The sequence below is a fragment of the Botryllus schlosseri genome, chromosome 16 (genome assembly GCF_051294905.1).
Source record: "Botryllus schlosseri isolate E-star chromosome 16, Bs_hap1, whole genome shotgun sequence".
NCBI lineage: Eukaryota > Metazoa > Chordata > Ascidiacea > Stolidobranchia > Styelidae > Botryllus > Botryllus schlosseri.
Window position 1 is genome coordinate 18,720,547 of NC_137251.1, and position 13,338 is coordinate 18,733,884.

At 38.2% G+C, this 13,338-nt stretch overlaps 1 protein-coding gene across 1 annotated transcript; it reads left to right on the forward strand.

The window, feature by feature from the left end:
- Nucleotides 1–24: 24 nt before the first annotated feature.
- On the forward strand, nt 25–11,005 carry LOC145458595 (uncharacterized). The gene is made up of 9 exons (XM_080337011.1): nt 25–165; nt 877–1,061; nt 1,304–1,400; nt 2,142–2,227; nt 2,292–2,422; nt 4,801–4,930; nt 7,474–7,589; nt 8,047–8,504; nt 10,023–11,005. The coding sequence occupies exons 1-9, from the start codon at nt 25–27 to the stop codon at nt 10,257–10,259; spliced, it is 1,581 nt and encodes a 526-aa protein (XP_080193137.1). The 3' UTR covers nt 10,260–11,005.
- Nucleotides 11,006–13,338: the final 2,333 nt, after the last annotated feature.

A 13,338-nucleotide genomic window follows, 5' to 3' on the forward strand; every position in this document is an offset into this window, starting at 1 on the left:
TGACCATAATGCGGTAATACTAAGATGACTCGGGGCGATATCATGGATATGTCAAGCTTTTCTTTGAGCTTCAAATCGGCAGAAAACGGATCGGCTCACGATGAGTTGTCGAGCATTTTGGATAAAATGTCAAGTACAGGACAGCAGCTGCTATCTGAACTAGAGGTGGGCGATTACTCAAAGCAGAGTTATTATTGCGTCTGGATTTTAAGAAGTGTAACGAGCAATCAGAGTATCTAAGTAGCAACTTCAAAGTACTCAATTATGTATTTTCAAAAGATTTGGTTGAGGGACGTGGCACGTCATAACTACTTCAAGTGGAAGTAGAAAATCGTGGGCATGAAAACTGCTCGAGTAAGTAGTTTAAAAAAGTGGATTTGGTCGACGGGTCGCATAATTTCAGGAATTAGTCGGAGGTGTTGATTCTTGAGAGTGCAAGATGTATTTTTGCGACTAACGCAAACAGATTGATGACACTACAATTAAGTAGGCTACGCTCTTTGAAACTAGGTTCAATTACCGTAACACAGAGGCTTTTTCATGAGAGTCATTCTATACTTCACACTAATCATGTGATCCAAACTTATTACAGAACCACTTTATACTTTTTAAAATCCTAATTGTAAAAAATTAGTAGAACTGTTGAACTAGTTATGGCAGTAACCGCATGAGTAAGTAATGCAAGCAGGCAAAAGTTACACAAGTACTCTGGAAATGTAGATATTGGCCGCTTCATTTTTGTCCACCTCTGTACTCTTTGTTGATGTAATTAAAATGTCTCATGAACAACCCTCATTCAGTAAATGTTAATCAAGACTGAATATTTAGTGCGGTCAATTTTTCTGTACGAAAAAAACTACTATATCTGCCTGGCAGAGTGCAAAAGAAGAGGCAAAGAATCACTCTTCATTACTGCTGGAAAGCTTGACCGAAGAATCAGCACCGCATCACCTCTCACAGCTTAGCCATGAACCTACCAATGTGAGAGAATTCAAAACAAGATGTGAAAAACTGGAAGATGTGGTACTCTATCTCTCACAAGAGAACTCCACCCTAAACAGGTATATAATATATTATTATAGAGGAAGATGCAGTACTAGTATTGGATGAAAGGTTGGGTAATAATGAATTGCTTCAACTGTTTTCTAGTAAGCTTTGCTATTCCCACTGCTTTCACAAATGTTTTTCGTTTATGACTACTCGCCTTTTTGCTTTGGCTTTTCTGGATTAAGTTTATTGCCAACCCTTCCGATCGGCTATCGATTACGGCATTCAATGTCAAGAAGAATTTGCTTGTTTTCAGAATTCAACGTGAAGGAAACAAGCTATGTTCAAAATGCCGGAATTTAATTCCGAAAAGCGCACAAATTGAAGCAAAAAGCCAAGAAAATCACAATCAGGTACCGGTACATATTATTGTATCTGCTTTTAATAGCAGATTTTATACCACATTTCTTCTACCCGCGCCTTATAGTTACAGAACTGATATTCTTTCTGCATCGGAAGTTTCGTCAAACAGACAGTCTGCATTAGCTGCGCAAATAAATGAGGAATTCTTGAAAATTCATGTAGGCCATTTGCAAAAATATCTTGGATACATCTTCGTAAAAAAAAACTCGAATACTTTCCGGGTGCATCTTATCATGAGTGCGCTAAAGGGATTCAAACTGATTCAAAAGTGATAATGATATGGCAAAGTACGATGTAACAATCAAAATCATATGCTGTCCCAGAGTAGAATTCAATATGTTAGCGTATTTTGGCAGTGTGAACAAATTTGAATGTGGCATCAATCGCATTTCGATCACCCCTGTTTAGACTTGTACAAACTACTGGATTTTCAAAAAGTACGACTAAAACTAGAACTAGAACTACAGTAGGCCTACTCAATTTTTAAACCTCGCAACTAGAACTGAAACTAAAACTACTCACTTTTCATAGTCTCCAACCAGAACTAGAACTAGAACTACTAAAAAAAAACGTTAGTTAGCTGACCGTCAACTAACTAAATGAGTAGTTTGTACAAGTCTGCCCGTGTTCATATATATATATCGCTGGATAATAATGTGTTGATATGCACTATATCCACTGTTAAAATATGGGACTGTTTATTTGAGATTCATTTTTTTTTATTCTAACAGGATTGTGAAAACTGTAGAAAAAGGATAATGCTCGTCATGGAAAAGGCGGCAGAACTGCAAGTGCAAAACGAGGAGCATGTTCTCAGGTTTCGTCGTTTTATACTTGTTTTTCCGACTGGCGTCTGATTTTGTGGCCAATCCGAATTTCAGGATACGAAAGCTGGAAGAAAGAGTGACCGTGCAAAACCATCGGGCGGAAATCGATAATACGTACAAGCAAAGAATGGAAGATTTGCATCAACAGTTACTGGCAAAAGAAACTGAAATTGAGAGTCTCAAAGGTTTTTAGTCCAATTTGCATTCAAACTTAATTTTTTGAGATTCTCGGAGTTACAATACTTCTATTAACCATTAAATAATATATAATTATATAATTACATATTCATATTGAAATAAACCCAAACATATTCTGCTGGCATTCGTCAGCGGTAATCTTCAACAACAATGTTAAAAGATTACTAGCAATAAATATTTTTATAAACTTGAACGATGATAATCTTTTTCCGCACGTAATTGGATTGGATGGCATATTATTATCACTGAACTGCACCTTTTGCTGTTTGTCCATAAAGTCTCCAAATTGAACGTTCAATAGTTCCTTAGTACAATGCTCAGTATTTCGTGCAAAATTTGTATATTCTATGTGATACATGAAAATTAATGCTGTGTGATATTTTTACATTTGCATTAAGGGGCACTCCTAGTTAGAAATAAAAATTTTGTGAAATTTCTTTTATTATCGACCTAGAACGGAAATTTCACGCTGATTCCGAATATGTAACTACTTTTTTGATAGTCCAACTCCTTCTTGGTCAAATCTACCTTATTTTGGTGGCCATTTTAAATAGAAATAAAAAATTACAGTTGAATTTCGAATATAGCCAGGTATATTCACTTTTATTGGAGGAAATAGCGCCACCTGGTGATTTGCATACTAAACAGAGCTTGAAATAAGTATTATAGCCACTACTAGCCAGTCTGCTGCTTCCATAAACCTGGCTGCTTGACTGATTCAGTACCGAAAACAGGTGGTGTGAAGGCTGTATTTTTTATTTATTTTTCTATTCGTTGACTGATCACTGACAATATTAGGTAGTATTTACTCTTTGTGGATAACTATGTTCGATTGCTTTTCATTTCTATAGCTTTCAATATGCCTAGAAAGAGTCGAATGAGGAAATTTAGACGTAGCCAAAAACATTTTGTGCACACTTCGCAGTAGGCAAATACATCCAAATGATCCAGCACTGGGCCGAAAGAAAAAGCAAGCAAAGCAGCTACCAGAGTCTTTTTTGCCACACATTCTGCCACTCTGGCTCTGTAAGAGGTTGTCAGATGAATCTTTATCGAGGAGATACATTGATACACAATGAAAATGAGCCATTGAACATGACCCTATGGCAAAGGTATCTGAAAGAAGGATACTTTGGAACTGCAGCAGTCAAACGGGCCGTGGCGCTGTGTGTTCTCAACTGGAATGTTGGATGTAGTGGTTTTTTTGATGTTTTTGATGGCCTAAAGCTTACCAGTTGATACTCCCACAAGAAGTACTGGTTTTAGTGGACAAAAAATGATAAAAACTGCATCTCAACAGTCGTTCACTGTCAAAAAAGCAAAAAACTGAAAGAGTTCGAGAGTCCTTGGGCACATCCGACTAGGTGTCTGGCGGGTATTAACGCTCAATTTCTGTTCGAAATGGTTCACTGTGTGATGCAAATCAACTAACGTGACCATTGATATCATGAGCAGCGTTCATATCCTTGTTTATCGGAGTTATTGTGGTTGTAAATTTTTAAACGCGTTTTTCTCAAAACTTGCTTTTTCTGCCTACGAATTCTATCTTCTCTGCACCTGCTTATCCGATTCATCTGAAATTTTGCACGAATGATGGTTTGGGTATATACAATAATCCGATTGAGCGCTTTCTCGAATTTTTTTCCGTGGAGATTTCTATATAGGAAAAAATGTTGCGAAAAAGCCTAAATTTAGGGTTCGCTGCCAAAAATTTCATAAATTTTGTTACGAAACGTTTTTTTGAAAATCCCTCAATGGGATTGTAGATATATGTCTGCACTATCCCTCCACCAATTTTGAATAGAATATATGTAGAGCATTTCGACTTTTTAGGATTTTGGTGAATGGGGGGTGAAAATTTACATATCTTTTTGAGTTCTTGTCCCCTTGGGGGGTATGCCTATGGTTGAACGTAAAGGCCATATTCGGAGAGAGAGAGATATGATATTCTTTCTCGCCTGCACCATCGAGATGCTTTGGCGACGGAGTTGCGATACGGCCCCATGAGGTCATCTAGTCTGCGCCCCCGTTTTTTTTTTCTCCTCCATGCTATCCGTGATTGCTGAGCGCCTAGCAGGATAGCTGCGGATACCATTTTTCGAGTCTTTGGTATGACCCGGCCGGGGATCGAACCCACGACCTACCGCTCGAGAAGCCGGACGCATAACCATTACACTATCTCGCTCGGAAAGGAAATTTCCTGCCCTTTCCAAGCAACAATATATGAATCATTGAGCTTGCATCTACCTTGTGGGAGATATGACCATATACGTGAACACCTGTAAAATTCATTTCTAACTAGGAGTGCCCCCTTAAACATGTGATGATATTTCAAGTAGAAACCAATGGAATCATTTCAATTCAGACGCACTGTTGAAAGACGCATTGGAACAAAACAAGATGACTACGTCATTACGGAAAAAAGATATTTGCAGCCGAAAAGAAGTTCTTCTGCTTTGCGAGAAATACGAGACATTGAAAAAATCGTCACAAAAGTAAAGCAACTTTCTGATTGCCATTTTGAGTCGATAAAAATTGCTTTCTTGTCAGCGTTGTGACGTCCTGAAACTTCATCTATGAACCGAAAGTACGGTATGTGGCAAAAGTGCACACAAATTTTCAACTGCACCATTCATTAATGTACTCTAACACTGCACTGTAATTATGCAAGTAGGCCTAGTTTCACAGTATTTTAGTAGTGTGTATGTTGCCAACTAAATGGAAGTAGAAGCATTCAAAGAACATACTTTTGAAACTCAATCGTTGCAGAATTGCTATTAATAATACTGGGCAGTGGTCTTCACAATTTCACAATTTATTCACAAATTTATGCAGTGCCCAGCCAAATTTGTAAATACGAACTTCAACCAGGTAATTTAGCTCCAAACAGAGCAGAGATGTTAGTGGTGTACAATTTACACCATTCAAGCAATGCAAGTAGAGGTCGAAGAGTCCTGGCACCAATTTCAGAAGAAAAATATTGCGAATGGAATAGAAGCATGTCAAACATCACACTATTATTTGGAAATCGCTAGCATTGCAGCACATATTGATGATATGATTCATTTTTATCTGATGCACTAACGTACATTATCTGCACTTGCCGATGCAAATGCCATGGGTAGTAATGAAACGGATAATTTATCATATTAGATTCATCCGGTGGCGAGGTATCTGTGTTTTCCTGTTTTTTAGTGTTGCCTGCAATTGCATTTGTATGCATTCAAAATGTACTTTAGTATGTTCACAGGAGTATTTTTATGGTCGTGTAATTTACAAGTATATATCAGCTCAAACAATTATACATGAGTAGACCAATCTATGGTCTTTGTCAGTTTTCTACCAGATCAGTTATATGACGATTATCAGTTTCTAAGGTTCGTTCAGAGGTGATCAAAGTAGTCTACCCAGTACCCAACTACTCAGCTACTCAGGAGTAGTGAAGATTCCACCCATTTCTGAATAGAAGTAACAAACAGCTTGTCAAGTACTCGAAGAAGTAGGCCTACATTTTCAAATTAGTTTTGATTGACTCATTTCAGATTCTTGTTTGTCAATAGCTCTTAGCAGCTGTCCACATTGCAAGCTGCTACACTGCTACAGTCATGAGCAATCTCAGAACTCCATTCCCTTATTGTGATGAGGAGCTTTACTGTCTGATGATTGTGAGAAAATGGTACTAAAATTACTTTCCTCTTGAGAAAGCGTAAAAATGACTGATTCGGTCTAAAAAATCTGTATTTTTCAAGTTTTCAAACCACTTGAGTAAGAAGTACGAGTTAAGATTGGCCACTTGAGAAATTGGTTAATGTAGGAGAAACATTTACAGATCCCTCAGATTACAAGGTATCGATTTTATTGCTGCATGTCACATTTCATAGAACATGGCAAATTGTAATGGAATCGGACAGGAAGGATATGAATGCCAAGTCTGAATTGAATACAAAATTTCACTTTAATTATAATCATGATGTCTAGTTCTCCTACACCCTGGATAAGGTGTAAATGGACCTGACAGGTCACCACTGGGTAAATCTTGCCGCACATCATACCATTTGCATTCATAAATTGTAGCCGTTTGTTTCCACGATCACATGGCAAGTATTTGGTATTTTTGAAACGTTTTTTTTCAAACGTTTACTCGTGCAATTCTGACGGCATGTTGATTTGAAAGCGCACAAATTTACCTGTTGATTGGATGAATGCCTTTAAACACTGGGACCTACATGTCAATGAGGTCGGGCGTTTTCTGGTGCGCCCGGAAATCCAGCTGTATTTATAAACTTTAGTGCTACAGCCAGATGAGTAGTGTCTCTTAATTTACAGTAAGTGAGTGTACACTGGGTGGCAGAACAGCATGTGCTCTAAACAGCCGCAGACTGTGAATTAAATCAAGTTTTTCAGCTTTGTAACAAATTTTTGTGGATCGGTGTACGTTCAACAATCAAAACGAACCCAAACTGTAATTTTTTCAAATTCATGCAACTCAAAAGCGAATATTTGAACGCTGCAATTTAATGAGGAATTTACTTTTGCTTTTGTGATATTACAGATATTATTATTGGTTCTATTGCAGTTTCTGCCAGGCAAATTTCTGTTACAAACTACTAACTTGATTTTGATTGTTTGGTTTCTTTTTAAAGAACTGCAGCTTTGCTGTTTGCAATCTTCTATTATACTGCCAAATGTAGCCAGATGGTATCGCCAAAATTCAATGAATTTTGTTTATAATAAGTCTTCTCAGCTTTCGCAAATCACCGGTTTTAAACGAGCCATGGGCTAAACAGTTTGGTACAACACTTGCACAATTTTGACCTACAAGAAGTCGAACGTAGACCATGAACGCTCTATTACGACATGATGCAGACGTTTCAAATTTGATATTTCATTTCTCTAATTTATACACAAGCGTCTGAATTCTTGCAATTCACGATTGAGATTTGAATTGTAATATGTGTGACGGACCAGCAGGAAAGTAGACACCTGTCGATGATTGAGAACCACTAAATTGGATACTCATAATTTTCTGTTGTGGCAGGACGGAACGTGAACTCCACGAATTGCGTCGCTGCAAGCAGGAATCGACGGCAAAGATTCGCGATTTGGAACGAAAACTCGAGCGGTTGAAGAAAAAGGAGTCGCTAAAGACAGAAGGTACGGACCGCCATCGATTAATTTGGTCGCGTGTACTTCCTTGCCAGCAGCATTCAACATTGAATTAATTTGTGTCCTTTCCTCACTGCTAAAATGAATCTGGTCACCATCTGCGTCTTTCTGATGGGCTACACCTGTGCTTTTTATTTAAATGTTATTGCCAAATCATGCAAACGCAAACTTACTGCTTTTAGCTGCAATAGTAGTTTACTGACTCATCTTCTCCTTCCGAGGTAGTCACAGACTAGAGGTAACCCTGCTAACTTGTTATCAATTATTAGTGATTTACAAGACATGTCAATACTACTTCAAGTTTACGTAGAAAATCAAAGGTCTAGGGATTCTGGATCCTTTTCCCAGGAAATTTTTTCTTTTCTGAATCAATGTGATTATATAGAGTTGGAATATAACAGTACAATGACAATTAGAGGTGTGAAAAAAGCTTTGTATTTTCTAGAGTTGAAGCCAAAGCCAAGGATACCCCTGTACGATCAACAACCTGAATTGTCTCCAATAGCTCACAGACTGTCAAACAGAAGTGTATCGTATTCCGGTACTGAAAACTCATACAGCAGCTGCTCTAGTTTACCTCCGCAAAACAGACGTCCGAAGAGCATTTTAAAAAGATCAAACCGAAGCAGCCATGTTCGAGACAATGGCAGTACGTCGTTTACGCACAAAGAGGATCGAAGGGATCGAAATCCTGTTATTATCAACGAGAAAAGATCTACAGTGAGCAAGGAGAGATACTGCAAGTTGCCACACAAAAGCACCAGAGAAATTGTTGACGTGCTGCCAAAAAAATGTGACTTTTCTCGTTCAAGTAATAGCTTTGATATTTCACTTTCCTCAAGCCGTATCACCGAAAATCTTCATCACCAAGAAGCAAAGAAGCAATTGCAAGATCCTATGAAGGTGAGAGTTGAAATCACTATTTTTCATCGGATAGTACTGCAAGTATCATACAACGTTATTCAACATACAGTAAGTTTTAATGTCCCAACGATACTTGATTCAAGATCAAATAAATGATTTAATCCATTAGTAGATGGTGCTTTTGTATCGTCTTGAATATATAGTTTCAAGTCACCTTCAGGTCCAGTGTGTGGCACCAACAAATCAATTCTCAAAAGTTTGGGGTACGAAAATATTTGAAGTAGTTAGAAATAGTCAAGTATGTGTATTGTGTATTCACTCCTGTTTAATTCGCATCTTCGTGACTAACGTAAAATGAATAGTGATGCTACAATTAGGTGCAATCTTCGAAATGATATTCGGCGGTTACTTGATCCTATTTCACATGATTTCACACATAAAATTGATGCAGACTTATAGCAAAATTACTTTATGCTTTCCAAAATCTTAAATGTTAAAAGTAATTCGTTTTGCCCAAAAAAACTGTTCAAGTAGGAGTCAAACTTCATGTCTGCATATGCCCCGAGAGGGAAAGGGGTTGAACCTGAAATAACCGTGTATCATATTCCCGTGCCCGCACGTTGCACACCCCTACACGGAAGCATCCCAACGGTGTTTTCCAAAGAAACCAATGTCGGACTAATCTTATAATGAATTCAAGCCAATTTGTCTAATACAAATGGCGTTTTTACATGTCTCCCTTATTGGCCATTGCACCCAACGCAGTGATAGAGAGAGCAAAAAAGCCTTCATTTTCATCCAACCGAAATACATAACAAGCGGACGGCAATGATAGTGGTACCGAAAATACGCATACACAGTATTCGGTATAGATAGGAATGATCGATACGACTTTGGAGGTCAACCTGTCTGATCACCAGGGTTGTGACAAAGTCACAAGTCATCTGACTTTTATAGTTTTGACTCGAGTCAAGTCGAGTCATTTTCAATTCACCACCGAGTCCAAGTCAGTGAGTAGAGGGTCGATTCCGAGTGATAGTGTTGTGACTCGAGTCCGAGTTCAAGTCATTGTGTGTACTGTTCAGTTTTGAGTTCAATCCGACTCAGCCCTGTTTTTCAACTCTGCTCGAGTGATATAGAATGGCTCGCGTTCATAATATTGTAATTTTCCTCAGTTTTAACGGTTTGTAGCCACATTTTCCAAGTATCAGGACTGATAGACGAAATACCAATGATGCGGTGACTTTACTATTCTTCGAAGTTACAATGAAATGTTTGCCTTGACCGACCCGGTTCGAGTCATGCACAATGACTTGAGTACAAGTCGAGTCAATACACAAATTGACTCAAGTCGAGTTATCTTGTGCATTTACGGTTATTATTTTAGCCTACTTCTGTTACTAGTCAACAGTTTCCAGTTTTTTAGGCAAATCAGGGCCCATAATACTAACTTTTTTGCTTAGTTGGAAATTACCAATTCTACTCAAGGTTCAATGATGACTACATTGACCACCTTTGCCAGTTACTGTTCCTATGTCTAAACGTTCAACTTTACAGGGGGGATCCAGCACTACGGATGACAGCGGGGCCGAAATCAGCTCACACTCATCTGGGACGTCTGAACATATCGGCAGGTATGAATTTCTCCAGGACATCGACCACCTTCATGCTAAAGGGCGGTCTCCGACCCATTCGGACGTGGGGCTCAGCGCCAGACAGCAAGAATACGCCGATAAACTTGTAAAGAAATACACGAGCGGACTGAAGCGAACAAGTTTCTTGGATTCGTCGTAGTACTTGATCAGAAGCAACCTAAACAATTCATGAGCAAATACTTAGTTTAATTATATTATATCAAATTTTAGAATAATGATCATGCACTCAAGATTTCTATCAAAATCTATTTTTCATTAGCTGCTATACTGTACCTGTTCAGAAACGTGATTTTTTTCTGCTGTTTCCATATTTTCTTTTGATTACTTGCATTACTATTAGTACTCTCCCTCATGATAGAGTTTCAAGTAGCAACCTATAAAAATTACCCAGGAAATCACGAATTTTAAAGCAACTTGATGAGCAAATGTCAAGTTAACATTATGTTATTTTGAATTTCATAATGATTTTCATGAATTCCACTTTTTTATCAAAATCCATTTATCATTACATGCCATGATGTGTCGGTTCCTGCTGATTCCAGCACCTTGTCATCTCAATAAAATTTGAAGTCCTGTACTTTAACAATTAGATTTTCGATAGCACAGCCACCCTAATATTTTGTTAATTATTACAAGAATAACCACGAGCTTGCTGAAACTATCAGTTATATTACAGAACTTCAAAGCAACTTTATGAGCAAGTACAAATTTACTTTATATTTGACTTTGAGAAAGATAATCGTGCACTCAAAATTTTCATCAAAATCCATTTTCATTAGCTGCTATGTTATGTCCGTTGAGAAGCGTCATACTTTCTGCTATTATTATCAGCTTGATATGTTAATAAAATTTTGAGTATTCTAACAACGAATTTGTTGTATAGTTTTCAGGCTGTTGAGAGTGATCTATAAATATTTGGGAGATGATTTTCAAGGTTAGGGATTTTTGTCGATTGCTCGAATATGATTGCTGAGCATCAGAATTATACTGAATCTTAGTAACAGATTGTACCTAACAGTGAAACTATTTCATGTTTTCTGGAGCAATTCAGAGGATATGCGTGATTCTGCCAAGTCAGAGGCCGGCAAGCTGTGTGTAATGATGCCAATCAAGTTGAAGTAATGCTGTAAAAGCCTGTTCAATGACATGTAGAAATTTCCAGGCCAGGCTAAACTAAGTAGAAAAGACTTATAAGTTATAACAGGACGGTGTGATGCTATACTAAAAATTAGGGATGGTGTGAACCTCTGAAAGGTTCAGGTTCGTGTGAACGCGAACCTTTTAGAAAGGTTCTGTGTGAACACGAACGTGAACTTCGTGACGTCACGTGACGTCATATTGCTAATTCCAACCCTATCTTTCAATGAAGTGATAGCCTATATTAATGTACACGATACCTAGCGACGACTCGGGCCACATAATGCCATAATGCTGAAGTACATTTTGGCGATTTAAACGTCACTAAATGTATCAACTGGGGCAATCATATGATATATTACTCCCATAGAATCAATATCATCCGTCGTTTTGCCAATAATTTCGAAGAGGTGTTGCCAGGGAACATAAGCTTACGCCTTAACGATTTTGACCAGACCGGGCAATGTATTCGGTGTATGAGTATTGCTACATTGCTATTGGGCAGAGTGTAATACAGGTTTTTATACTTGCTACCGATATTAGGCTACCCCAAAAGTTATACTGCTGTGACCAACACCTCAATCGCACGGATTTGGTTTTATTGACACAGTAAACATATGAAGTGAAGATAGACCCCGTACGCTAGCTAGATTTGTTACATCAAAAAACGATATCAATCTCATTGATTGGTTGAATCGCTCTCTACATGTTATATATGTCGCTCGTGATGTTATGTGATTGCGGGTCAGCTCACAGCAGAGAGTCACTAGATATTCACAAACGGAAAGTTGGATATTTAGAGCAGAATTTTTGTAACAAAGCAAGTAAAATCTTTGAGATTGTCAAAGTGCATGCTCGTTTTGAGTTTTTTTTATGCTGCCGGCGTCATTCATAGAGTGGCCCGCAGTTGAAATGCAATAAATTCGAACCAAAGATGTCATTATGAAGTGAAAATTGTTATGTATGAGAAAGGTTCACAGTGCAGAACCTACCAAGGTTCTGTTGTGAACGCGAACCTCCAAATTCCCGAGGTTCACACACAGAACGCGAACGTGAACCTCGGGTTCACACCATCCCTACTAAAAATGTATGTTTCTCGGGATAACATTGGAACGGCTTAAGGGGGCACTCCTAGTTACAAATAAAAATTTTGTGAAATTTCTTTTATTATCGACCTAGAACGGAAATTTCACGCTGATTCCGAATATGTTACTACTTTTTTGATAGTCCAACTCCTTCTTGGTCAAATCTACCTTATTTTGGTGGCCATTTTAAATAGAAATAAAAAATTACAGTTAAATTTCGAATATAGCCGTGTATATTCACTTTTATTGGAGGAAATAGCGCCATCTGGTGATTTCCATACTAAACAGAGCTTGAAATAAGTATTATAGCCACTACGAGCCAGTCTGCTGCTTCCATAAACCTGGCTGCTTGACTGGTTCAGTACCGAAAACAGGTGATGTGAAGGCTGTATTTTTTATTTATTTTTCTATTCGTTGACTGATCACTGACAATATTAGGTAGTATTTACTCTTTGTGGATAACTATGTTCGATTGCTTTTCATTTCTATAGCTTTCAATATGCCTAGAAAGAGTCGAATGAGGAAATTTAGACGTAGCCAAAAACATTTGGCACTTCTTCGATGGCAGTCAGACATCGAAAAGTGTTCACCATGATCACCGATGAATGTTTTCCATGAACACGAAAAAAAAATTATAAACGTCAAAATATATTTTTTTTTGTGCCTTTCGAAAGACGAATGTTAGGGTTGGGGTGGGGGGTATTAGGGTGGGGGGAAAGGGGGATATTAGGGTTGTCGGAGGCGATATTAGTGTTAGGATTGGTGGATGGGGATATTAGGGTTGGCGGAGGGGATATTAGTGTTAGGATTGGTGGATAGGGATATTAGGGTTGGGGTGGGGGGTATTAGGGTGGGGGAAAGGGCGATATTAGGGTTGGCGGAGGGGATATTAGTGTTAGGATTGGTGGATGGGGATATTAGGGTTGGCGGAGGGGATATTAGTGTTAGGATTGGTGGATGGGGATATTAGGGTTGGCGGAGGGGATATTAGTGTTA

Excerpts from the sequence above, each read along its gene's own strand:
- LOC145458595 (XM_080337011.1), top strand. The coding sequence starts at position 25 with ATGACTCGGGGCGATATCATGGATATGTCAAGCTTTTCTTTGAGCTTC. Across the intron at positions 1,401-2,141 it reads GCCAAGAAAATCACAATCAG|GATTGTGAAAACTGTAGAAA; the intron begins GTACCGGTACAT and ends TTATTCTAACAG. Across the intron at positions 2,423-4,800 it reads TGAAATTGAGAGTCTCAAAG|ACGCACTGTTGAAAGACGCA; the intron begins GTTTTTAGTCCA and ends ATTTCAATTCAG.